A 27972-nucleotide genomic window follows, 5' to 3' on the forward strand; every position below is an offset into this window, starting at 1 on the left:
CTTAGACGATAGAAATATAAGATCTGATAATGTTGGAGTCTTGACAAGTAACAGACTGATTTGGAGGAAAATTGTAGATAGGAAGTTAGTAATGATGTAATTTTTTCATGTAGTACTGTCATATCCTGTACACCCCTTGAGGGTACATGGCAGGAATTTGATGATGATGATGATGAAAATCAGCACAAATTAATTTAATGGTTTAATTAATTATTAATTATCAATTATTAATTAATAATAAAAATCACCTAAATTATCAATTAATTGTTAATTAATACACAAAATAACAATGGTGTTCCGTGAAAATTTCAGGATTTGTAGTGTTCCATCATAGAAAAGTTTGAGAAACCCTGATCTGGAGCATATACAAATATACAGGACAAGCTGACATTATAAACGGTAATCTAGAAAAACAATGATTTGATCACAGGTTATTCTACTGGCATGACCTTTAGTGAGAAAAAAAAATTACGAAGTAATTATTTAGAAACTACATCAAGCTAAATTCTATTTATGATAACATGAGCAAACATTCTTTCTTATAGATAGTTTTCATAGTAACAATGATGATTCCTATTTTTAGCATTACAATTGTTATTTTTGATTTAGGATCCTGAATTATCTACAGTTCAGTTTATAGTTACTCTCAGAGAGGAAGGTTCTGTGGGTCGAATATAAGCCTTCCATATGCTTGGGATTTTTAGACCATCATTATTGTTCAGATAGGGGTGGTTGATAATAATCTCATAGGCTTCCTTAAATTTGCGTTCATACCATGTTTTGGTGTGATGTAAACAACTGGTGCTTTTCCAGTCAATTCTATGTAAGGTGGGGCATGATAAGAAAGGCCAGCTTCATCATAGTTATTATATTTAACGTTTCATTTATGTTCTTTTTGTCTGATAGGAATTGTGCGTCCTGTTTCCTTTATATATGGTATGTTACAGGTGTAATAAATATGGTATACTCCAGGGTGGGTCAGTGGAGGGAGTGGGTCTTTGGATGAGTTGATTCTTTTTAATTCTGCAGGAGGTTTAAGGGTGGCTTTGAGGTTGCATTTTTGTAACATTCGGTTTATTTTATCTGATGTCCCTTTAATGTAAGGAATGGTTATAGTTTTACTGTAGTCTGGTTTATCTTTGTTTTTTATTGAGGTCTTGTAGAGAATTTTGTTAATAGTGTTTTGGCTGTAACCATTTTTTAGAAAAGTATTGCTGATAACTTTAAATTCATCTTTCAGTGCATGTTCATTGGAGCAGATCTTCAAAGCCCTGTTTTTTAGAGTATTAATGACACCTAATTTTTGTGTTGAGTGGTGGTAAGAGTTTATGTGTATATATTGGCCAGTATGTGTTGGTTTCCAGTAAACAATGAAGGAAAGATTGCCAGACAGAAGACATGAGACAAATGTATCTAGAAACGGAAGTGTGTTCTGTTTTTCAATCTCAATTGTGAACTGTATGCATTTGTGTTGTTTGTTTAGGTGGCTAAGGAAAGTATCTAGTGTCTGGTGGCCATGGCACCAGATCCCATCGCAATTCTTTCACTGCGATATTTATTTTTATCTTACTAAAAACTAAATAGTGAACTCTTATTTCAAATCTTCTCTAAACCACTGTCCTGCTTACTAGAAAACCGAAGTGGCTTGGAAAATTCCACATTTGGTCTCTAGAAAAGAAATTTTGGATTGTCTAAACCTTCAGTACACAACAGTACTAATGCATGTCAGGTTTAAAGCCTTTCATGGATGGAATTTACATTAAAAATACTTCTGAAGTAAAGATACCATTATCAACAATAACAGTCAATGAGACTTTTATTTCTTATCTATTCTCTATCTATTCTCTCCAAGTGGATTTATCAGCAAGAAAAATGTGTATGTAGCACTGTATATGATGAAACATGGCATTAGTAATGAGTAGTCCATATCCTGAAGAGAAATTCAACAGGTGTTTACTATTTCACTGGAAAAGAGTGCCAGGTGGGCACCAAATCTGATTTTTTTTTAAAATTAGCAATTGCTTTAAACTGTAGGAAAGTTGCTGGAATAATAATAATAATTCAATGAGAATGGTTGTCTCAGAGAAGTATGATTTACTATTAAATAAACGATGATTAACATACTGCAAATATTAAAATGCATATTTTTCTTTCCAAGAAGTCTGAGGGGAAACTAATTAATAAAATTAAAACAATATATAATCTCACCAAATGCATCATTAGGAAGGGTTTGATCTTGGTCATCGTCATCATCATCATCTGCAGCATCCAGAAGGGGTGTGAAAGCATATCTAAAATGCAAATATGCACATGTATGAATATAAAAAATATTAATATAATATCTATATAAATTTATGGATATACAGCATTTCTTTCCACAAGAAACTGCCACAACACTAACAAAATGATATATTTCAATATGATATATAAGCCAGGAGAAAGAGAGAGAGCTACAGAATTTCACAGATGTAGAAATCCCAAATTTTAGAGGTTTTCAAATCTCCATTTGTGTGTTCTTGTTGGTCTCAAAAATATCAAGACCACACTCTTATCTCTTGTCAGGTATTTTGTAGCATGAAAATGAGAGTATGATGGATCACAAATACAGTCACTTAGTAACTTTCACCTACTTCTGGTACACAAGGCCCTTTTTGTAACACTATTCAAAAAATGAATTCTGGAAAAGCTAAATCTAGTAACCTAGAGTAATATGTGGACTTGCTCTTTCCAATTCATCTGAAAATTGCTTATTCAGGAAGACTGAATGTGTTAGCTTAATATGAAGCTTTTTTTTTTTTGTCATGCTGGAAAAGTATCGTAGTAGTATTTAAAGATTTGCATAATGATGAACCATGTTTGGGTACTATGAATGTAGCTTCCAAGAAGAGGAATAGCCTGATTATAGAATCCAAAATCAGAATACATTAAATGTTTAATATGAGACTTATGCTCTCCTTATCAGAAACAAAAAAGTTTGCCTAATCAGAAAAGGCAATGTTGTAAGATTGGCAATAATATTTTCAGTGCAAATACATTCTAATCATGTTTGGCATTTGCTCATAATTTCTGCATCAAGTAAATGTAGTAAGCAATATGCTGCAGTTTTTTTTTTAATACAGATGCCAAGCTCAATAGATTGTGAAATAATCACTTTATGAATAATCCAAATAAATAAAGGCATGGAGCTGTGTTGAAAAGTTTACCACAAAAATCGTTTTTTAATTTGATCTTCATTCTCTGTCTTGTTACTACTTCCTTTCTTTCTTAACACAAAAGAATCATCATGGCCTGGTTGGGTGAGTTAGCATTAACATCTGAGTGACCACTTTGCAAAGATATATCAATCTTTGTCTCATATATCACACCATTACGTTAATGGTGTGATATATGAGACAGAGATTTATGTGGGAACAGAGGTGGATGAATTAGAGGTTCTTGGGATATTGCAGAATCTCAATGTGAATATAGCTCTGAGACAACATACTGGCTGGTTGACCGAGTGGATAGCATATCCGCTTTCCAGTCAAAAGACTATGGGTTCGAATCCCACCATGGACGTTTATGATTGTGAAAATATTAGTAGTGATGGTGGGCAGTAGATGGCATTGGTGCAGATGTAGGGGGGGAAAACAAGGCACTTCCCCCAGGATCGAGTAAAAAATTTCATAAATTATAATCGTAAAAGCGATTGAGATATGTAATCTTACACCCTCGACCATGGGATACTTTGCTGTCTTAAAATTTTATTATGGCTTGGCCTGTTTTGGCCCATGGCAGGGTAGCCATAGAACACGTGTTTTGTTGCAGCAATAAAACAAGTGTTCCTGATTTTAGGTTCTTCTTTTTCTGATTTGTGAAAAAAATGTTCATTACTGTGGTGAACAGAGACCAGTTCGTTTGCCCTCTGTGTCTGGTGAATCACTGAGTGAAGTGTGAATTGTAAATTTATAGTGAAACAAATTTAAACAGAAAAATACATTTTTAAAAAGTAAGTGTATGTAATTTAATATTATTTTACTTGTTAGTTTTATGGTTTTTTTTTGCTTTTAAACTGAAATAATTTAATTTAGGAGCTTGGGATTAATTAATTAGTTAATTTTTAATAAAATATGCCGGTCAAGTTTTTTTATATATGAAATTGTGCTAAAAACTGTATTAATTCTGAATACTTTTTTTCCCAAGAATTAAAGATCATTAAAATCAATATATAATTGATTTTAATATATAAATCAATGTAAAATGAAAATAATGTATTTATAGTTTACATTGATAAATAATTACATAAAAAAATGCTAAAAGACATTTATTAATCTAATTATTTAATTAAATCAATAATTATAAAAATTTATTGATGTAATTATTTGTCTCCAAGCTCTGCACACCCCCTCCCCCCAGAAAATTTTCTGCGGACACATGCCCATGCATACGGTCAAATTGACATGAAATTTGTAGCACGGGTTGCATAACCCACATGACAGCACACCCAACCAAAATGGGCACGCGATGCCACTGCACTGGTTACATGTATATAAGGGTGGCTGATGGATAGATACCAAAAAAGTTGTACAATGAAGGAGCAGAATCGAAGAGGATGCAGATGACTGACTATCAGTGTATCACAGTTCTGTGCTAGAGCCATTACTGTTTAATTTGTACATAAATGATATAAAAAGTAATCTGAAGGGAAATATTCAGTTGTCTGCTGATAATATACAATTAGGTAGAGTAATAGTGAATCAAGGTGATGTAGAAAACTTGCAGAATGATTTAAATAGGCTGTCAGTATGGACAAAATATAACAGGTATCAGTTTAATGTAGAGAAATGTTAAGTTATGCATTTTGAGATAAATAGATCATAATCTACGTATCACATTGATGAAACTGTACTCCAGGAAATAGATAAAGATAGGGATTTAGGGATGGTGGCAGACAGAATGGTGAGGTTTAGAGGGCAGAGGGCTAAGGCTCACTAAGGAAGCTCATAAGATTTCTTGGATATTGAAGAAAACACTAACAAGCAGAGATAAGGAAGTTTTATACCTCTTTATAAGGCCTTGATACATGCACATCTGGATTAATTTTCTTAGGTCTGGTGTCCTGGGTTTCTTGGGGATGAAGAAGTGATGAAGAGGATTCAGGAGTATAATAAAATTAGTTTAATCCTTTATCCAAGTGTGAGCAAACAAAGTTTGCACCTGAAAGTATCTTCAGGACTGGGGTAAGGTGGTACAACACCAGGGCGACTCCTTGCAAAGGTGGAGCAAGCTACCAACACTCTTATCTCAGTATCTCCTATAATGCAAAACACATCTCCTTGTGGATATGTCTAATGTTATGCATTAAGGGAAGGGTAGTTTCAACCTTTATTGAGGTCTCTTCAGTGGGAGCCAGGCCCAAGTGGAGATACCAGGCAGAAGCATTAGCAGGTAATCTCTACCTATAGGAGTTGCCAAATGGTGTGCCACCCTTTTTTAATAAATTACTCTGGATTTAGAGAAAAATGTTGAAAGTTTATTTTTCACTTGGTTAGAGTATAATAAAATTAGTTTAATCCTTTATCCAAGTGTGAGCAAACAAAGTTTGTGCCTGAAAGTATCTTCAGGACTGGGGTAAGGTGGTACAACACCAGGGCAACTCATTGCAAAGGTGGAGCAAGCTACCCAAAAAAAAAAAAAAAAAGGATTCAGGAGAGCAACCATGATAGTGAGTAGTCCATGGAACGTTCCCTATGAGGAAAAATTGAGGGTATGTGGTATGCAAAAGGTGGATGATAAACGAAAAAGAAGGGGCATGATAGAAACATTTAAGTTACTTAAAGGGTTTTATAGGATTGATGCAGGGGAAATGTTTCAGCACTTAGCTAGAGGAGAAGAACAAGGGGTTGTCTCCGGAAGTTTAGTAAAAGTGTGGTCACTACGGGCATGAAGACTAGATTTTTCAGTTGGAGAGTTGTTGTGAATGAATGGAATGGGTTGCCAGGGTTAGTTGTTGGTGCATTGCAGGTTAATGGGTTTAAGGAGAGGTATGATAGATTGTGTGGATAAATTAGATTTCCTGCAATGAGTCTGGACTCCATCAAGGTGCCCATAAAATAATAATAATCTGTTTTTCCAGTGTTTTTCAATCTGATTGATTGAGTGGATGGAATCCTCACTCTCCAATCATAGATCATGGTATCAAATCCCAATATGGACATAGAAGTTTGTGAATGTCTTATGAAGACAAATGAAATGTTTCACCAGAAACACCTACTCTATTTATTGGAGGCCTGAAGGGGCTTGAAAAAGTTCCATATTTCAGTTTATAGATTATTTAACACAAACCAATTCTAGTTATGCTGCTTCCACTTGGAGAAAGTGATCATATAGTCTTGTAGATGTCAGTCCACAAAAAAAAAAAGGATCTGATCATGTCTGCCAGTCTGGGTATTATTTAAGGTAAGGAAAGGTGATGCAAGATCTTTTGCAAGAAAGAAAGCAAGACTGTGTTTCGATAATATTTGTGGTGACCAGGTTACTTCACCCTTTCTGTATGAGTGGGTTTTCTGTAAACAGAGAAAGATAACGAGCCATTAGGAAATTGTGTCACTAGTGTATCTAGAAAGGGGAGACAACTATTACTTTCTTTTTCTAATGTGAAGTTTATATTAGGATGTTGGCTGTTAACATACACCAAAAATGATACTTTCAACAAGAATCCAAGGTGTGTTAGACCAAACAGCAAACACATCATCAACATAGTGTAACCAAACTATTGGTTTAAGTGTGGTTATGTTAAGTGCTTGGTTTTCAAAATGTTCCATATAGAAATTAGCTGGAGGAGGAGGGGAAAGAGAGAGACCAATAGCACTCCCATCCAGCTGTTTGTGTATTTTTCCTTTCCATAAGAAATATATATTGAATTTGAATAATTCAATTCAATTATGTCATGGGTAAATATGGCTTAATGAGGTAAATTTTCTCTGTCAAAGGTACATTAGTGAATAGTGAAGTAACATCGACACTGACCATGATGCCAGAATCTGTTAAGGCTAAAACAAGTTTTTATCAAGTTGAACAATCCTCTGTTTTGGCTTAAGTCAATAAGAATACAGTCTGGTTGGCTGAATCCCAAACCGCAAGCCCATCCTCATTCATTCAGTATCCAAGTGGATACCTACTAATGGGGTACACAATCAGAAGTTGGTTCTCTGCATTCCCTAGAAGGATAAGCAGAGGTCCCCTCTGAGTTATCTAGCTCTGATGCGTCAGCAAAAAAAAAAAAAAAAAAGACGATTATGAAATATACCTTTTCACGATAGTTTATGATAATTTCTTTACTGATATTAAATATGAATACATTAAAAAAGAACAAGATATAAACATTCAAGAATTTGTAAGTAGAGATCTAATAAAATATTGTAACATTGTGCCAATACTATTGATGTTTTATTTGATACAGAATAGGAGATAACAGATTAATAATACAAGTGTTTGTAGCAAAAAATGACAGAAACAAAACCAGTAAAAGACTAACCACTTGGCCAATGAGGTCAGCCAGCAGGTTCGAATGGGCATAGATGTTTGATTGTCTTTGGTGGGAGATGAATTTCATTGTCTGGTGCCTTGCTTATTGGAAGTCTGACATGGCTTTAAAAAGTTCCATGTTTGTGCTATGTAAATTTTATTTATTTATTTTTTTAAAGTAATAAATAAATAAAAATAAAAATAGAAAAAAAAATACTATAGATTTACAAATAAACCTTTTGTAGGTTGGAGCCACATAAATATATCAAAGGTATAATGATTCAGTTTGGAGTGATAAAGAAGATCCAGATTATAGGAATATCAAATAAGATGTTTACCCGACATATAGTAAATCAGTTTGGAAGATAGAAAAACTAGAGAAAACTAGTTATGAAATACTGTGTTGTAGGACTGTCACAGACCATTGGATAATTGAAGTGTTGTTGTTTTGAAGGTCAGATAAATGGTAGATTTCTGTATATCACTTTTTAATGTCTTGGTTTTCTGAAGAGTCTAATATGGCAAGCAAGTATATTTTTAACCCAAAAAATTAGCAAAATCAGTATCATGCTGGGGGGGGGGTAATACTGAATTTGCTAATTCAGCCTCCATATTAAAAAAAAAAAAGTTAACAATTTTTTTTGTCCCTCAGAGATTTGAACCAGCCTTTTCAATCAAGAAGTCGAGTGGAGGCATTAAAGCAAAAGTTTCACACCATGAACATTAAACAACAGGAATTATTCAAATAACATTCTCAGTACAGATAAACCTAGCAGCTGGCTATGTTTACCTATATTGTTATATACAAACACAAACTCACAAAGTTAGGAGTTCGTGTGCGTATTATACTATACATGTTTTCTGTAGGAGACTCATCTCTTGTTCAATTTTCAGTGAAATTTCAGACTTTTCAGTCATCATACCAAATGAAGTAGAACTGAATATTTTGAAACATAAAAGAATAACTTCTTCTTCAGCACTACAGCTCCATGTAGGGCCTTGGCCTCTCATTTTTGGGTTTCATAACTCACTACGAGACGGAGTCATTAATCCCACGCTCAACTATGTGTAATGGTCTGTGAAGCATTGTGTTCTTAAGACCAGTTTGCCTGCTTTGCAGGAGGAAAAACCCTGCAGTCCACACCCAAGACTGGATAACTTGGCTATGTCTGAGAAAGATCCTTAGCTCCTCACATCAGCACCGAGCATCGAACACAGAACACTCCTTTCCCAGGCATATGGTTGCAGAGTGCGTAACCACTCGGCTAACCACGTGGACAAAAGAATAAACTAATGATGTGATATGTGTGATGCTACAGGTGAAGAGCTACATCTGAAATACCATTAGAATATAATTGAAATTAAACAGAGAAAACAGTTCCTTAATGGCTAAAACATATCCATACTCAGGTGCACATGTATATATCTTTCCTTGAGTGTTAGGCTCAATGACCTGTTACAGCCAAGTAACTTTGCTTCTCATTAACCTAATTAATGTGCTGATAGGGCAGGTAATCTATATGCACAGTATACAGTGGTTGTTATTTGCATGTGTTCTTCAGGCTAGTTTGCCTGTTTTCTAGGATGATTAACCTGCATTTCTGGGAGAATGACCAACTAACTCACCTTCAGTTGAAAAGCCCTGATAAAGGTTCTTTGTGTCCTAGATGAGATTTGAATCCAGATCTTTCCAACTAAAGGATTTCGTTAAAACTGAATGAGCTATGAGACTTTTCTGTAGATATTAAGAATTTATCAAGATCACTTTACAACAATGGTAAAAGTATCTGGTCAAAAACAATTGGCAAAATTTATGGATGAAAGTTTTAGTTTTGTACTATTGGACTGACTGAAGAGACTGCATGCTTAGCAAGATCTGACTATCACACTCTTGGTTCCTAAAATGCCAACCTTTCTGGTTAGCAATGACTAAACACAGGAGCAAAGAACTCTGTTAAAGTCCAGCAATGGAAAATAGATCTAATCTGTCTTCTAGAAAAGATAAAAATGATGCTAACTTGCAAACGTCCTGATGACATCTCTGTTTTTTCTCTCTCTCTCTCTCTATCCTTTCTAAAGGTATGTGTTCCAGAGTTATTGTCCAACCACAGATGCAAGACCCCGTCGACACTTTTGCTCATGGCAGAAGGCAAATCCATTTGGATAACAGGATAATCAATGATGAGTGTTTATTATCATATGTCACAAAATTAGCTTTTCCTTTATGAAAATTGTAGTTTTTAAAGTGGTAAAGGTTGGTCGATTGGTAGAGCCTCTGCTACTAATGGCTCACGCAAAAAGTTAAGCAAGTTTGAGTGCAGTTAGTAGTTGGAATGGAAACAATCGTTTGATGCTGTTGGCACACTCTCCCTCGATGAGTCTTTGACTCCCTGGAGGTGTCAAATAATAATAATAACCATTTTGCTTGTATAACAGTTAGAAAATTTTACGTATAAAGTACGTGATTTGTGATGTATTCATACATCGCCTTATTCCTTTCTCCCCTTCAACATGAATTGACTCTTCTTGGCACTGTGCCAGCCAGGATTCTTACATGTGTGGTCGGACAGTAACTTCTATTTTATGTCACATTTTTTTTTTTTTTTTACATTTCATATTCCATTGGTATCTACAGCAGTATGCAAATTAATCCACACATAATTCATTCCTAAGAAGGATGACAAATCTTTATCATCCAACTACTGACCAATTTCTATAATTAATTTGTATATAATGATACAATGGCTGGGATGCCAAAAAAGCATTCAGCACCATCTTATGAAACCAATGTACTGCTATTGGTTGTAATGTATTTTTGTCTTTAAATTATGTGTTCTGCTGGCTGGTTTGCCTGTTATAGAAGATGAAAAAAACTGAGTTTACAGGGGAAAAAAAACCTTGCCACCTCCTTATGAGATTGGCTAACTAACCCTCAGCTGAAAAGACTTAAGTGGAGACGCACTTTTTTCCTTTGAAAATAGGTCTGAAAAAGAGAGTGCGTCTTATACGCCGATACTCAGTTTTTTATTACTTTCATTTCTGGAAATTTTCTCTATTCCGAGTTGCGCGATTTCTTTCTTGCTTCTTGGCGGTGTGTGAGAGCATTCCAGTTACATAGAGTTCAGTGGATGTGCATGTGCTGTCATCGACGATCACAGATCTGCCATTAAATGTTCTCTAAATTTTTTGGCAATTATGGCAGAAAAACTATTGTAGCAATGCCGACAATATGCAATATTGTCGGCATTGCTACAATATTGCATACAAGCTACATGTGATTGCGCATAGAACATGGAAACAGGGCTGCAGAGACATTTCGAGCCATACCCAACTGATAAAATGATAAGAACATGGTGGAATCAGGAACAGGATTTAAAAAAAGCAACTCACAGTAAATATAACCTATGAAGTGGAACTGCAAAATGGCCAGAACTTGAGACAGAACTGAATACTTGGATTTTAGACCACAGAAAAGAGGGACTTTCATTCTTTCTTTTCTGTGGCCTTCCCTGCTGGTATGGGATCGGTTTTGTTCTCACAGAACAGAAGATGTGAAAATAAACTCAAGGAATTGAAAACTCAGTTAGCTTCAACCTTTAGATGTCTGTATTAATAAACCATTTAAGGGATTTATGAAGGAGAAGTGGATGCAGTCTTCAGATTTTGAGGTTACTCCATGAGGAAGAAGCCTAGCATTTCGCAAGTTTGTGAGTGGATCAAAGCTTCATGGGAAAGGTGTGAAAACTGAGACAGTGGTTAAATCATTTAAGAAGTGTGGCATTAGTAATGCACTGGATGGTACAGAGGACAATTTGTTGTATGAGGACTCAGATTCTGATTTAGAAGAGGTTTCAAATGTGTCTTCATTTAGCCCAGAAATTCATCTCCATAGGTAAATGAAGAGACACTTGAAACCTCTTCTAAATCAGAATCTGAAAGTAGACCTACTTATTACTATATATTTGAAATACTGTAAATCAGTGGTTCTTAACCGGTGTTCCGCGAACTGATTACAAGTGTTCCGCTGGTAAAAGATGTCACGTGACACAGTTCTGAGTGTAATTGGCTACTTTGAATAAAAATGGAGGGAATTATTTCCATTATAACAGAACAATTAACTATATTGGAAGAAAAGATTTCAAATTACTTTCTTCCTTAAATACACACAATTATGACTGGATACGAAATCCATTTGGCACAGTTAATACATCGAGTTGTGAATTTTCATTACAAGAAGAAGAACAATTAGTTACCTTGTCAACGGATCATACTCAAAAAATGAAAATTCTCTGAAATAATTCCTGAGGAATTTTAAATTTTTGTCCAAGCCGAATAAGAGCAGTGAAAATTTTGTTACAGTTTTAAACATCATACTCACGTGAGCTCGGTTTCTCAATATTTACCCATATAAAAACTAAAAAGCGTGAAAGAGTTACTCATATAGACAAAGAGATAAGCATAGCTATATCACATATTAGATCTGATATTGCTGAAATCTGCAAAAGCCGACAAACTCAAGTATCGCATTAAAATAAGTTCCATTTTTATAAAAGGCAAGTTCATGCATATTTTTATTGTTAGTTTTATGACCCTAATGCTTTTGGTGTTCCCTAAATTTTTATTATAATCAAAAGTGTTCTGTGACTTTGAAAAGGTTAAGAACCACTGCTGTAAATTCATTAAAATATTCAGTGCTAAAGTTTTTTCCTAAAATATGTGTACACAAAAGGGGGTGCGTCTTATACACTGGCAAATACGGTAAGTTCAATTCTAGTCACCAACTAGAGAAACTCTTTCTAAGCATTTCTTTGACCAGTTCCCAAGTTAGTCATTCTCTGCCATGGGAAAGCAGGTTTTTTCTCCCAGAAACTCAGGTTTTTGTACTGTACAATAAAGAAAATCAATCATATAACCCACACCATTTCAGACAGTAACACTGTGTTAAGGACCATGAGATGGCAGCACTTGTTTGCCAGTCTCTTAACTGGATGATGCTTATAAATTAGTTATAGTACTGGGCCAGCTATCTCTGATTGGCTACTGGTTGAACTGTCTATTCAATCTCCAAAAGTTAACTTTATTCTTTTTATTAAAAGGCATTAGCAGAGAGTGCATCCTAGATGGAATCTAAATCCCACATCTTCCCAAACAAAGGGCTTTTGTATATACTGACTGAACTATCTAATTTCTATGATCTCAGTTCTCTCTAAAGTAATAGAGAAAAACCATCAACATTCAACTCCTGCACAACCTTGAAGCCACTCACAACTCATAAATGATCACCAATATAGATTCCACCACTACAGATTAATAGGGGATCTGCTTACCTATGTCATCCATCTCTGGACAAACAACACAGAAAATCTGGTGAGCCTCGAGTGCTCTTGATACTGGCTTTCTGCCATGGTAGGCACAAGCGTCTGTCCCATGACTTCAACTGAGCTGCCAGCTTTCTGACAAGATGAACACCTCCTCTGATGGGTGAGGGTGCCTTTTCTAGCTATGCAACCATTGAATGTCATAAGGCTCTGTTCTCACACCCATTCTTTTCTGTTCAGGATAACCTTGTCAGTCTCAATGCTAGCAAAACATTATTTCTACCTCATTCCCCCCCCCCCCCCCCAACTCTCCAAAAAAGAACCATTTTCTTCCAGTCTTACTTTTGACATCCAAATTTCACTTCTTGGGATTACTCTAGCCAGAAAATTAGGATCTCTCTTTTGCTCAATACATTACTTTACTGCCAAACAGCTATTAACCCTATACAAATCTTCCCATATCTGGAGTGGGGCCCTTATGAGCTTCCAAAAAACACTTCAGTCAATACAAAAAAGACCAATTAAGTTGATTAATTATCCATGGCTCATCAATTCACCCATTCTCACACAGATGTTTTGTTTCTGCTGACAACCAATATTCATCTGAACTGGTATCAATAATAGCTTCACACCCCCCCCCCCCCACCAAATCCATTGAAACTGTAGCAACTACTTAACACCCCTGAATGCAACTCCAGACCAATGGAACCCCCCCCCCTCCTTGTTCATTCTTTCTGCTGCTGCCATCTGGAACAGTTTCCCAAGGAATACAACCCATAGCTCTTCAAACTAAATGTGAAGTTCTTTCTTGTCCATACATGGAAGTAATGTACCTATAGGATAGTCTACATTGCGTATTGTCATAAAAAAAACAGTTATATCATTTTATGAGTTATATATTAATATGATACAGCTAAGTGTTTAGCTACTGGGTTTTGGTTATCTGTATGAACTGTTTTTATGTAAATTAGACTGGAGTATTATAATGTTAGAATATCAAGACCATCTGTATTTCAGCTCTCTCTCACACACTATTTCTGTTTATTAAAATTAATGGGGGAGACAGCTATCACCATGCAATAACACAATTTTTTTTATCATTGCATGATAATATACAATAGTTTCTTCTCAATCGATCTCATGAAGTGGTCTGAATGTATCCTACTGTCATTTCCAATGTATCCTACTATCATTTCATACAACATTATACATCCTGTGAGAGTAGGACATTATATTATAAATTAGCATTTACACAGGAAGATTACATTTTTGGCTAAATAGTGCCTGAGTGAAATCTATGTAAGAATATGAACATATCACATACAACCAGTTAAAACACTAACCTCTGATTGTTGTTTGTAGGTCTCCACAGTATCATAATAACTAATAGGACTACAGAAAACAGAAGTGGCCAGTATGCATCATCCACCCATAATTCTTTCCAGTCCTTAAATTACAGAGGTAATTAAAATAATAATAAAAAATTTTTTATTCAGGTAATATATCTAACATTTTTCTGAATGTAAAACAATTTCATTTTATATACTGTATCAGGGGTTGAAATGGTTTTGAACCAAAATGAAATGTTTCTCTTGGAACAATTCATTTGTTTCTCTGAAGATATATTTCTGAGTCAGAGCAAAAAATTTCACTCTCAGAAAAAAATGCTCCGTCTGAAATATACACACATGCGCGTGCGGTGTGTGTGTGTGTATATATATTATAATTTTTTATGTCTGCGCAGTTAGCCTAGTGGCTATGCGCTTCGCAACCATATTCCTGGGAAAGGAATGTCCTGGGTTTGATTCCCGTCGCCGACATGAGGAGTTTAAGGATCTTTCTCAAACATAGCCAAGTCAGCCGGTCTTGGATGTGGACAGCAGGGTTTTCCTCCCCAGTTTATCTGGGGTTTTTCCTCCTGCAAGCAGGCAAACTGGCTCCGTGGACACACAAGATACAGCCATAGGATATACCAGGGGGCATAGGGCTAGTAACCTTATCCTCAGGACGGGTACGACTTAGAAGATCTCAAGTCAGCTCTGTAACAGGCCAGTAGGCCTAATACATAGTAGGGAGAAGAAGAAGATAATTTTTTATAATTTACATTATATTATATACACACTGTGGGTATATATTTTACATAATATATGTATAATTTGCATTATATTATATACACACACAGTGTGTGCACACACAAGTGCATGTTCGTGTGCACACAGCCACATGTTTTTCAAATGGAGTATTATTTTCTGAGAATGAAATTTTTTGCTCTGAACTATAATGATTTACTGAAGCAAAAAAAAAAGTCACTCCTCTGGATTAAATACTCAAAGATAAATATTCTAGAACCTAAATGTCAACTGTCTCAGTAAGATAAAAATATATTTACAAAAAAATATATCGTTTCACTCCAGAATAATTGTTTGAGGAAAAATAAAAGAATTTGTTCTTTGGATATTTATTCCAACCCCTGTACTATATATTAAAGAATTATACTTAAATCAATTAATATCATTTGAAAATGCTGTAATAAATGGCAAAGAGAGAAAATTAATTTCAGGAATTATCTTTGGTCTCTATATGGCTTGTTTCTCTCTCTCTTATGAAATTGTTTTCATAATTTGAAAAAAATAAGGGGGGAGGGACAACTTTTTTTTTTTTTTTTCCAAATAACAATTTCATTCACAAAAGTTATACACCTATAGTTGAACTAGTACTGTAGGTTAGATAAAAGTGAGATAAATGTTGGAGCTCTTTGCATTTGATTTTTTTCTAGAATAGGGCCTCTGATCTAACTTATTCAGTGGTATTCCATTCTGTCCAGTTTATTTTGGTCCACATGTTGCACAGCATCTGTCAACCACTGACAATAGAAGAATACCAATTCACATTCTATGTTCTAATTTTAACGATGCAGAAAAATGTTCGATAATCGTGTGTGTGTGTATGTGCAAACTAAGTAATCAGTATGTCGCAAATAAAAATGCATAATTAACATATTACCCATTTCACTGCAATTTTATGACCTTACCATGACCTTAATACATGACAAGATCACAAAGTTAGTGTGCCGCTCTCCAACCAAAAGGCTGCGGGTTCAAATCCTGCCATGGGGATGGATGTTTGTGATTGTCTGTGAAAATACTGGTGGCAGCGGATGGTAGATGGCATTGGTGTAGTTGCAGTTCATTGTGGTTGGTGGATTGAGAGTTGTAGAGAGCCCTCCCTCGATGAGTCTTTGGACTCCCTGGAAGTGTCACATAATAATAATGATAATAAGATGATTAATTACATTAGTGCAATTTATACAAAGCTCTTCCATATGTTGGATTCTGAATGAAGAGAAATAAAAATTATTAATATTCTCTTCAGAATCCAACATAATCCACCATATCAAAGGCTACATTTGTAGATATTATTTAATGTAAATCTCTTATTATAATCTATTATTCATATAATTACCTTTGAGTTTTTTTATTTAATTAATTTAATCTAGGATATGTATTAATAATGGAAAGGACTCTGTATAAAAATAACGTTCAGATTATTTTATTTATTCCTATATCGATAGTAGAAGAATTTGTGTTCATTATATTTAATTATATATTATTTGAATTGAAAAATATCCTTTTATTTAGTTTCTGTATATAAAGGTATAATGTTATGTAATGCTTATGTACTGCTCTAATTGTTGTCATGGAGACGGAGTTAAAAATAGAAGGCGCGAGCGTGTAGCGCAGGAGTTATGGACGTGAGATGGAATTGATATGAGATGGTGAAAACAAGTTTTGGTGGGAAAAAGGAGTGAAAATATATAAACGGAAAGCAAGAGTAAACAACAGCAGTGGGTGAGCAGTGAGTAGCAGTTGGTCGGCAGAGTGAGCACTAGAACTAGGGAACTAGAGACTGAGTACAATTGTAGCACTCAGCACAGTAATGGCACTGAGAACAGTACAATAGAGATGAGGCAATAATTTATTGGCAGCACGGAGGTAAATAAGAGTTCATTGTAGTTGGTGGATTGAGTGGTGGAGATGGGGAGTTGTAGAAAGAGTTGTTAAGTGCTGTAATCAGATTATGAAGGATCAAGATGTAAATTGGCATCTAAGAATATTGATATGGAATTCTGAAGTTAATATTGTATTCCAGAGCTTTCAAGGAAGATAAATGAAAGCTGATTCTATTGTAAAGTAGTATATGAGGAATAAGAGAATTTTCTAGTACAAGTGTGTCTGCATTTGTGATGTGCTGAAATTAAAGATTTTGTTAATTTAAAGAAGATTACTTTTGAAATGTGTAGCTCCAGTGTGATAATTAACTAAAGTTTTAAGTGTGCCTCAGTGAATAATATGTGCAAAGATTTATTCTGGTAAGAACAGTTGTACTTTATAGCATTTTAGAGTTATCTCCTCCTGTTAAATCCTAACATTAACTGTGGCGTTTATGCTAAAATTAGCCGAAGCTAGAAGATTAACAGTCTTCCCCCTTTAAAGTGATAGCTATCTCTTGACTGAGCTATGTGATTTCTGACTAAGGGATAGATAAAGAATACTATTGTTAAAATATTTGCTGTGAATTTCAGTGTTAAAGAACTTTAGAACTATCTTTGCTTATTAAGGAGAAATTAGATTTTGAAGCTCAGTGTTTAATACAAACAGCTGAGTGAATGTTATGAGTAGTAGAACAGAGTTAATTTTGCATTATCTTGTATCCAAAGTATGCTTATGTATATATTATATAACCTTGCATTAAATGTTTTGTTTTATTGATTTCAATTTGTTGTTAGCCTGATTCTTTTCCACTGCACCGTTCATAAAATTATCAGACCTAGCAGGAACCTAAATTGTTAACTGTAAAATTCGGCCTATATGTAGACATTAGACTGCTAAAGTTAATTAATATTTGATTACACTATTTTGCATAGACTAATCTGAATATAGGGTGGTGCAGTATAATAGAAATTTCCCTATATTTGGATTAGTAATCAACATACAATTAATTAACCTTAGTAAGAACATCGTTAAAACAAGATGGCGGATCAAAAGACAGGAAGGATGATCCAACACATAGGTATAGAACAAATCTGAGGGATAATCTGTCAGTCATTTCAAGATGTAGCTTATTTACTGAGAAGTAACAGTATTTATAGAGCCTGAAGAAAAGGAATGTGGATTACCTTCAAGAGTACAGGTTGGCAAAAATCTAATGATCACAAGACTGTGATTTGGAATGCTTAATCTTTTTACAAACTTGGAGAAAACTGATCATATGCTTAGAACAAAACCGCAATTATAAGCCATGTGAAAGCAATTCAAATGATTTAGTGCACAGAATCGGGTATTTTAGAAAAGAATGACTGCACTATCTAGTGATAGTCATAGTCAGTCCAAAATTGAAGCATCTGGTTATCAGTTATAAACTAGAATATGTTACTTACCATCAGAGAAAGATTTTTTACTACAACCATTCAAGCGGGGCTGTAGCCAGATTAGATCATGCCCTGAGGGAAACAATTAAATATCGCCTCTGATGGATTACAAGACAAAAATAAAAAAATCTCAAATTGCTATTTTATTTTTATTACAAGAAAAACATCAATGCAAAATGATTACGCACAATAAAACTGTTTATAAGCTCTTCTAAATTTAAATTATAAGCTATGTCCATCTCTATTGATATAGTTGCTAGACCAACCAATCTTTCTTGGGTAACGGCTGTTCGCAAATTATTTTTAATCAGTTTAAGCTTGGAAAACTTCTTTCGGCACTTGCTACACTAACAGGAATTGTTAGCATATATATAAGGTCTCTCATGAGTGAGCAGCATAGTCTTTACAAAAAAGCAAATGATAACATTCTTGGGTTAATTAGCTTTGCTGCTTCATGTAATTTTGGTCATTGACAGTTGTCTCAGTCCAAGAAGATATGTGAGGCCATAAGTAGATCACATGACAGCTCAATATCTAATGTCATAGACCACACATTGACATTGGTCCAAGCCTAATGAGTGCGAGAACTTTTAGAGGTGCTAATGTGGACTCTGACCATTTTCCATGTAATTGCCCATATTAGAATATAAACGTTGGAAAAGTAAGAGTAATAGGAATAAAGAAATAGAATGTTTCCGAACTGCAAGTAGAAGAGCAAGGCAAAGATCACCAAATCAATTAAGAGAATCCATACTTTAAATGATAGAGATATCAATAAAGCTCAGGAAAACTGCAATACCCAAAATACTGAAGAGCATAGAATAACCCATGCAATTGCTCACCAGAGGATGTTGCAAAGGACTCACGGCAGTTGAGGTAGATATGAAAGAGATAACAAAAGAAAAAAAAAAAAAACTTCCCAAAAGCTTCATTAATTTTCTCAAATCCAATTCCATGAATGTGCTACACAGCTTCTTTTTTAAAATGCATAACCTTACACTTTTCCACATGATTTTCATGAATTATTATGAAATACAGAGCTCTGTTACAATGCCTGTCAGTTACTTTCTCCTGGATTCTGATCCCCCATATATACTATTTTATGGTACATGTTCATCAGCCACTCTATCAAATGTCTTTTTTTTTTAGTCTAGCATTATCACTCACAAGCTTAGTGATTATCATCTTCCTTATACCACCTACACAAGTTTATTTTCTCTTTTATAGCAACTGCTTAATGAAATTAATCATTAATTCTTCATAATCATCATTATTATTAATAATGATGATTACGAAGATATGTACCTCAAGGGGATGTTCAAAGCTACAGCATTACATGATTAAGTTTACATTATTATTAATCACCTATCAACAATTTTCCTCAAATTAGCCTATTATGTGTAAACACTTCAATACTGCCATATCTAACATTTTGTGCTTCTAAGGCACTTCTGAATGAATCAATCTACCCAGGCATTGGTAGACTGATTCTGGTTCACTTTCCTGCCATCTAGGCATAAAAAACTCTGCTAACCTTTCCTCTCCCATTCTATTTTAGTGACCATACCACCTTAGATCAGCTCTGGTCACACTTTCTTTTCATAAGATTCATGCTAACAATGTCAAGTTCCTTCCTAATATCTTCATTTTTAATATGTTTCTGCCACTGTTTGCTTCTCTAATTTTTCTCAGAACTCACAATATCTATGGTCTCTAGTCTTTGATCAAGTGCTTTATTTCTAATCCAACTCTCAGGTCCATAACTTAAACCTAGTTTAAACACTGTCTTCAATACTGCTAGTTCGGTGATATTTCACTACTTTCTCTTTTATTTTATATAAATTTATTCAAATAGCTCCCTCACCATACCAGCTCTGCTTTATTCTGTTGGCAATTTCCAAATTTAATTTGACATCATAACTAAAAACTGTGCCTAAATAGGCTGAATGGAGCCGATGCATTCAGCTCCAATGTAGCTGAAGTTTTCTATGTTCCTGCTTATTTTCATAGTTTTGGTCATTTTTTTTGCTGATTTTCAGGCAAATTTGTTACAGCAGTTATGCAATTTAGTTAGATAACTTTGAATACTTGCATTGGATGTATTTATTATTATTATTATAACCATCAACAGACCTCAGTGGAGTGAAGAGACTCAGTGGGAGGTCTCACTCTCACATGCACACCTCTCATCATACCTCAACTTAAATGCATTAACTGTCCCTGCACTCACCACAATTTCAGCCAATGTTCTAATGACCCACCACTCTACATGAAATAAATCTACTACCCATTCCTACCTTATACAGCATCCAGAGATGGCCTATTGTTCTACACCCTGTCACCAGATAATCTACGAAAAATCTCACCCACGTTAATCTGGTAATTACCCCTTACTAACTTACACGTCTCGATCATGTCTCAGCTCTTCCCTCTATCTACTAGGCTCTGTAATTTGCATTCTCTCATTCTGTCCTCGTATTTCCCATTCCAGAGACCAGAAACCAACTTAGTCAATCATCTCTGAAACCTCTTTAACATCTCATTATTCTTTTGAAAACAAGGTGACCAAATCTGTGCACAGTAACCAGTATGCAGCCTGATCAAAGCCTTGTACAATAGAATCAAAAACACCCTTACTTCTAGATGTCAGTGTTTTCATTTTCCACATCATTCCCATATAAGGCTGGTCCTATTACAAATATGCTTGTGAAGAAATCCGATGAGACAGCAAACTCTGAAGGCAGCTTAACATTTTTTTTTTGGCATTCATCATTTAACAGTTGCAATCATCTAGTAGATCTTTGCAAAAATATCATCACAGACAGTCAAATTATGCCAAAGGTAAAAATGCACCAAACCAAGTACTCTGCAATTGTAAAGAATATTCTAAGGGAGCATTTTGAAGAACATCTAATTGCGGACATTGGAGATGACATTTCATTTTGCTAATAGATAAATCGAATGATATTACAGTGAATAATGAATATTATTTCTGGGAAAACTCCCATGTTACTCCTCTTAACAAACTATTATATTTACAGCTATTTTGCTTGCTTCTGTTTAGGAGTGCCCCTGTTTAAATGTCATTGGCTTTTTACTCACGGATTCTTAGGGCATTGTAGATGTACATTTACCAATAAATATATGTAGCATAAAGGAAGAGAAATTTACACATACCTTTTTTTCTGGGTGTTGTGGCTGTTCTTCTTTCTGCGATGTCCAAACTACTGTGTGTGTGTGGGGGGGGGGGATAGGCAATGTGGGAGAATTTAAATAGAAATGAAAAAAACCCGGGTTTTTTGAATAATATATATATATATATATTATATTATTAGGGATGGGCGGAGTGTTTATTTTATATTTATATAGGGTGGGAAAGGGTGAAAGGGGTTGAAAACAGCTATTGATTTTTAGGGGGGGGGGAAGGGGGTTGATGGGGTGCGATTCGTTTTGACTATGCTTGGTCATCGTCTGAACACATGGAGGAAATGGATGCTATATCAGGTCGGGTAGCTGCTTCTGCTTTTGAAGTGTTTGTGTTATCGCCTATTGGTCAGGGTTGTGACCTCAATTTTATGTTGTGACGCTTCCAAACCTCGAAGATTACGTAGAGCCTGTGGACGTTCACAACATCACACCAAAATTCGCGGCAGTGTGCAGCAATAGCACGATTCGCGGAAACAAAAAAATTTGCTACCGGGCATCCCGTGCTCTCATAAAACAAGCCATAAACAACAGATTTAAAAAGAAGCAACAAGCATATTCATACATTCACAAAACAAAAGACAGACTGAAAACGCTACTGACCCCAAACGAATGGGCAGTCTTTTGGGATAATACCCAATCTCACATCAATGACTACATGCTATTAATAGAAGCTCAACACACAAAGAAATGGTACGCACTAACAAACACCAAATACAACAATTGCACTGCTTCCGACCCTTCGGATATTACCACCTTAAAACCCACAAAAAATAATTCCATCATCAATCTATCACACCACAACCTCACACCCGACGAAATCACCATCCTGAGCAAAGACTAAACTTTGGCGTATCCCCAAAATACATACAAAACAGAGACATCATTACCGAAATCCAAGCGAAATTAGAGAATGACCCTAACAAAGAAACAATATTCCACAAAATTAACAACATCATAAACAGTAAAATAATAATAAAACCAAATATCACCCCCAACTTACAAAAAGCCCTATTATCTAAAAAGGAACCCGAACATTATTATCAATAAAGCCAACAAAGGAGTTACAGTACTTATCACAAACCAAACCGATTACCATAACAAAATAACAGCTATTTTAACCGACCAACACACCTACCAAAAAATCCAAATTGACCCCACCCGCGACCTCATTAAACAAATCAATAGTACCCTACACACCCTAAAAAATGAAAACAAAATAGACAAAACCACAATGAAAAACACAACCCCCGCACCCATTGTATATTCGGACAAATAAAAACCCACAAAGATGGGTACCCGATGAGGCCAATAGTCTTCTACAAAAACACAACCACAGCACCTTTATCAAAATTCGTAGCGAAACTTCTCAAACCATTAATTACAATGTCTAATTTCATGATTAAAAACACAGACGACCTTTTCAAAAATATAAAAAACCTAACCCTATCCCAGAAAGACATCCTCACTTCACTGGATGCGGCCTTTTTATACACCAACGTGGACGTCCCCAGAACTTTAGACATCGTACACACACACTACTCAAAGAAGACCACACTCTACACTCTCGTACTAAACTAACGCCCAATGACATTATTAACTTAATAAAACTAATAATCTCAGCAAACTTCTTCAAGTTCAACAACAACGTGCATATTCAAATCTTCGGACTCCCCATGGGCCAAAACATCAGCAGACAACTAGTGGAATTATTCCTAGCACACATAGAATCACCCCCCCCCCTGACATCACCTTTTATGGCAGATATGTGGACGATATTCTGTGCATTGGAAATCCTACACACATCACCACCTTAAAGGCATCCCTAAACAGTTACAGCAACAGACTAACATTCACCAGAGAACCCGAACAGAACAAATTCATCAATTTCTTAAACTTGACATTAATCAGATCATACAACAAAATAGCCACGAACGTATACCACAAGCCCTAGCATATCGGAAACTACCTCCATTTCCACTCATACCATCCATATTCCATTAAAAAATCGGTCATCTTATCACAATTCATAAATGCTTATAAATTTTCAACCAATCAGAGTAATCTAAATGCAGTAATAAAAAAACTAACACAGATCTTCAAAAATCGCAACTATCCTATACAACTAATAAATTATGCAAACAGGACGGCCAAAAACCGCCAAAACAAACTTCCCAACGCAAAAAATTATCAAACTACCATACACCAAAAACACATACAAAGCCTATAAATACATCTTCAAACATACTGACTACAAACTGGTATTCACCACAAACCAAAAATTGGCAAATCTCCTAAAACCCACTAAATCTCACACACAAAAAGAAATATTTGAACACCACAACGGAGTCTATAAATTTCCCTGCCAAAAAGACTGTGATATCACCTACACAGGTTCCACCATCAGGTCTTTATGGGCAAGACTACTAGAACACTTCCGTGATTGTAACATCCCTATTCCAGAACATTTAAACACTAAAAAATGAAACATCAAAAAGAAAAATTGAATACAAAGCACAGGAAAAATTGAAGGTAGCTGTTCACGCCCTTGAACAAAAACATACCCCGCAGATCGACAAGGCCATCATAGTAGACAGACAAGACAATGAAACAATGCTTAGAATATCGGAAACAATAGCCATAAAATGTGACACGAACTCTATCAACGTCCACAGGCCCTACATAATCTCCGAGGTTTGGAAGCTTCACAACATAAAATTGAGGTCACAACCCCGACCAATAGGCAATAACACAAACACTTCAAAAGCAGACGCACCTACCCGACCTGACATAGCATCCACTTCCTCCATGTGTTCAGACGATGAACCAAGCATAGTCGAAACGGACTGCACCCCGACAACCCCCTTTCCCCCCCCCCCCCTCTAAAAATCAGTCTGTTTTCAACCCCTTTCACCCTTTCGCACTCTATATAAATATAAGAAAAATGCTCCGCCCATTCCTAATAACATATATATATATATATATATATTATTCAAAAAACCCGGGTTTTTTCCATTTCTATTTTAATTCTCCCATATTGCGTAGCCCCCTCCCTCCCCCACCACACACACAGTAGTTTGGACATTGCAGAAAGAAGAAAAGCCACAACACCCAGAAAAAGGTATGTGTAAATTTCTCTTCCCTTATGCTACATATATTTATTGGTAAATATACATCTACAATGCCCTAAGAATCCATGAGTAAAAAGCCAATGACATTTAAACAGACGCAGACAAAATAGCCGTAAATATAACAGAGAATAAGATTTTAGGAATGGGATCATTTATTATAGCAAGAAATTCAACAAAATTATGCATACATTTCTGAGCATTGTGTTACTAGAAAAATGTGATGCTAGTGGTAATGTGGCTGCATTGAAAAAAGAGCTCTTGACCAAGAAACTGGACATTAAAAATCTAATTGCAATTGGTACAGACAATGCCAGTGTTATGGTTGGTGTCAATAATGGCGTTTATGAACTGAAGGCATATATTAATTTAATTTTAATTAGATGTGTAAGAAATTCATTACAACTGGCAATGTATCATACTAGTGCAGAATTTCTTCCAAGAAAATTAGAATTTTTAGTTGCCAAAACATAACTGGTTTTCACATTCTTCTTCAAGAAAAGCAACATATAAAGAGCTGTATCAAACTATAAACGAAAATGATGCCGCTCTGAAAATTGTAAGCAACTGTGCAATGAGGTGGCTCTCCAATGAAATTGCAGTAGACAGAATTCTCAACCAGTGGTTGGAATTAAAAACTCACTTTGAAGTCATGAGTGTGATTGAGAAATGTTTTTAAGTTCAAATTTTGTGGGAGATGTACAAAGATGAAAGGAATCTGTTGTACCTTTTCATTTCTGCATCTTGTTCTAGTTCAAGTTCAGCAAGTTAACAAAATTTTCAAATTTAACAGTGCGGATAAGACGAGATTATTTGAAGACCTTTCTCGTTTGATTCACTCTATTGCTGATATATTAGTGCTACCATCATCCACAGTCGACTCTCTAGAGTCAGAGATTGATGACTATTTGGATCCCAAACCAAATCTTGGTTACAGATTTGAAATAAAAATTTCAGAGTTGATGATACAAAAGAAAATAACACAAAATAATGAGAAAAATCTTAGAAATAGAGCAAGACAGTTCTTCTTGGTCTCTTCCAAAAAAGCTTAAGCAAAGGTTGCCTGAAAACTTTAATATTTTAAGAATGATCTCTTCTTTTTCTGTTGACAACACCCTAAAACATATAAAAGAACCTGTTACTCCCATCTTAGAAATAATACTGAAAACAGAAAAATATGTTGCTGCTGCTGCTGAACAAATACCAGTATAATACTATCTAGTTAATAAATGGACAAATATAGAAAACACTGAGCTATTCTGGACTGAATTACGAGAATATAAAGCTGCATCTGGAATGAATCCATTTAAAGAAATTGCTCAGTGTACAATAAATTTATTAATACTGCCAAATTCTAATGCAGAAATTGAATGAATTTTTAGTTCCATGAATGTAGTTGAAACTAAATTAAGAAACAAGATGGAGTTGCCAATGCTGATAGCTATTTTGTCAGTCAAGTATGGCCTCAAGAGTAACAAGTGCTGTTAAGTGGTTTCAAACTATCATTTATCAGCATCTACACTGATTAATATTGGAACGATGGCCACATATAATAAAGCAGAAATTCTAAGTGAAAATGTGGGTGAATTAAGCAGAAGACCCACTTGGAAGATGTCTTTAGACACTTATATGCAAGCATCACTTCAACTTGAATAAAGTAACTGAAAAATATCAGTTACTACTTCTAAAATTTCAGCTTCAAATTTTTATTTTTAACTCCTTTTTTTTTTTTTTTTTTTTTTTTTTTTTTTTTTTAAGATTTAGCTAATTTTAGTAATTTTCATTTGGCAACAGTACTGGGATTATGTTAGAAGAAACTGATAAGGCTAAGGATCGTAGAATTTTAGTAGATAGGAAGTTGAAGTTTAAGGGCCATATAGCAAAGATGGCAAATACAATTCAAAGGATAATTGCAATGCTAAAACAAACTTTGACATGTAAAGATAATGATGTCATTTTGCTTCTATATAAGACCTCAATAAGACCTCAATTGGACTATTGCACACAGGTCTGGTCTCCTTGATGGAGAGAGAGAGAGAGAGAGAGTACAAAGGAGATTATTAAAATTGATATCAGGATTTTGGGATACTGATTATGAAGACAGATTGAGAATTACTAGACTTCAAATAAACAGGAGAAAGAGTGGGATATGACTGAAGCTTACAAACTTCTGGAGTCATACAGGATTTCAGTTGATGGAAGTTTTCATTTTATGGAGGGTGGAGAAAGAACGAGAGGGAATGCTTGGAAGCTGAAAATGAATGCAGTCAAGAAAGGGGTTAGAGCTAGATTTTTCTCTCATAGAGTGGTGTGTGAATTCAATAACAAGCCTCTCTTAATAATAATAATTTTGAGGTAGTTATAGAGTGAAGTGGGGTTTGAAAAGAAGAGATATTTAGTTGGATATTGCTACAGGCTGAATGTTGTTGAATTTTGAATGAAAATATTTTTTCAAAGAAATATCTCATTCAGAATTTAACAAGAAAAAGAAAAAAAACTAAATGGGGAAATGCTTGTAAATAAGTGAAGATATCAATTTTTGTTTAAAGAATTGTACTAATACAAACGTTGTAATATTAATTAAAGGTGAAAGATGTCATTTTTTTGTAAAAAGATTATAATGTAAGAAGTTTCTCTATAAAGAAATACGTTAGAGCATAATAATGAAGGATCAAAGTCCATTAACGACAACCTCAGATAAATTGTGTAGCCGACGACAATTTGCTTACGTGCGAACGGCACGTGCATAATGTTTTTTCCAGGAAATCGTATGGAAGATTCCAGGAAGATAGGAATAAAGTAGGAGCCGGGCACAAAAAAAAAAGAGGAAGTTTTGGGTGAAAGAGGGTGCTAGAGATACGGGGTATAAAGTGGGTTTGTCCCCCCCCATTCAGGGCTTTTTAGGATTTTTCATCTGGAGTTGCTGGAGAAGTTCCGGTGGAGTCAGGAAGAATTCCAGTTCGCGGTCTAGTCGATAGCGGGCAGATTTTGCAACAAGGTGTAACTAAACTGGAAAAGATGGGATTAGATATTAGATTAACGAGTTGGATAGGTGATTCTAGAACTTTTTAGATAGGCTGTCTAGGGTGATTCTACGTTGTCAGATAGGTATATATCAGTAAGTTGCATATAGGAGACACAATATTCAGGAAAAGGAGTCATTAGTGGTGTACTTTAAGGGTCTATTAGTGGAGTGCCACAGGGCTCTGTTCTTGGACCACTGCTTTTTGATTTGTTCATCAATGATATAGGAAAGGATTTGAGAGGAAGTGTTCACTTGTTTGCTGATGATGCAAAGTTGGGTAGAGCAATTATGAGTGCACAGGATGTCAAAATTTTACAGGATGATAGTTTGGAGGACTGGGCTAGTAAAAATGGATGTCAATTT

The 27972-nt window shown here is 35.1% G+C and overlaps 1 protein-coding gene across 2 annotated transcripts in view; it reads right to left on the reverse strand.

Moving 5' to 3' along the window:
- The window catches only part of LOC150105074 (Golgi-pH regulating cation channel), a 450265-nt gene that overhangs the window by 70641 nt on the left and 351652 nt on the right, over positions 1-27972 (reverse strand). For both annotated transcript variants that reach the window (XM_090395474.1, XM_090395473.1), the window contains exons 18-19: positions 14168-14271; positions 2209-2291 (exon numbers count right to left, since the gene is read on the reverse strand). In XM_090395474.1, the coding sequence (XP_090251600.1) occupies positions 2209-2291; positions 14168-14271 (187 nt within the window). The remainder of the gene's footprint in view (positions 1-2208; positions 2292-14167; positions 14272-27972) is intronic.

Source organism: Typopeltis vanoorti, chromosome 7 (genome assembly GCF_054136105.1).
Source record: "Typopeltis vanoorti isolate ZY-2024b chromosome 7, IOZ_Tvanoo_1.0, whole genome shotgun sequence".
NCBI classification, from domain to species: Eukaryota; Metazoa; Arthropoda; class Arachnida; order Uropygi; family Thelyphonidae; genus Typopeltis; species Typopeltis vanoorti.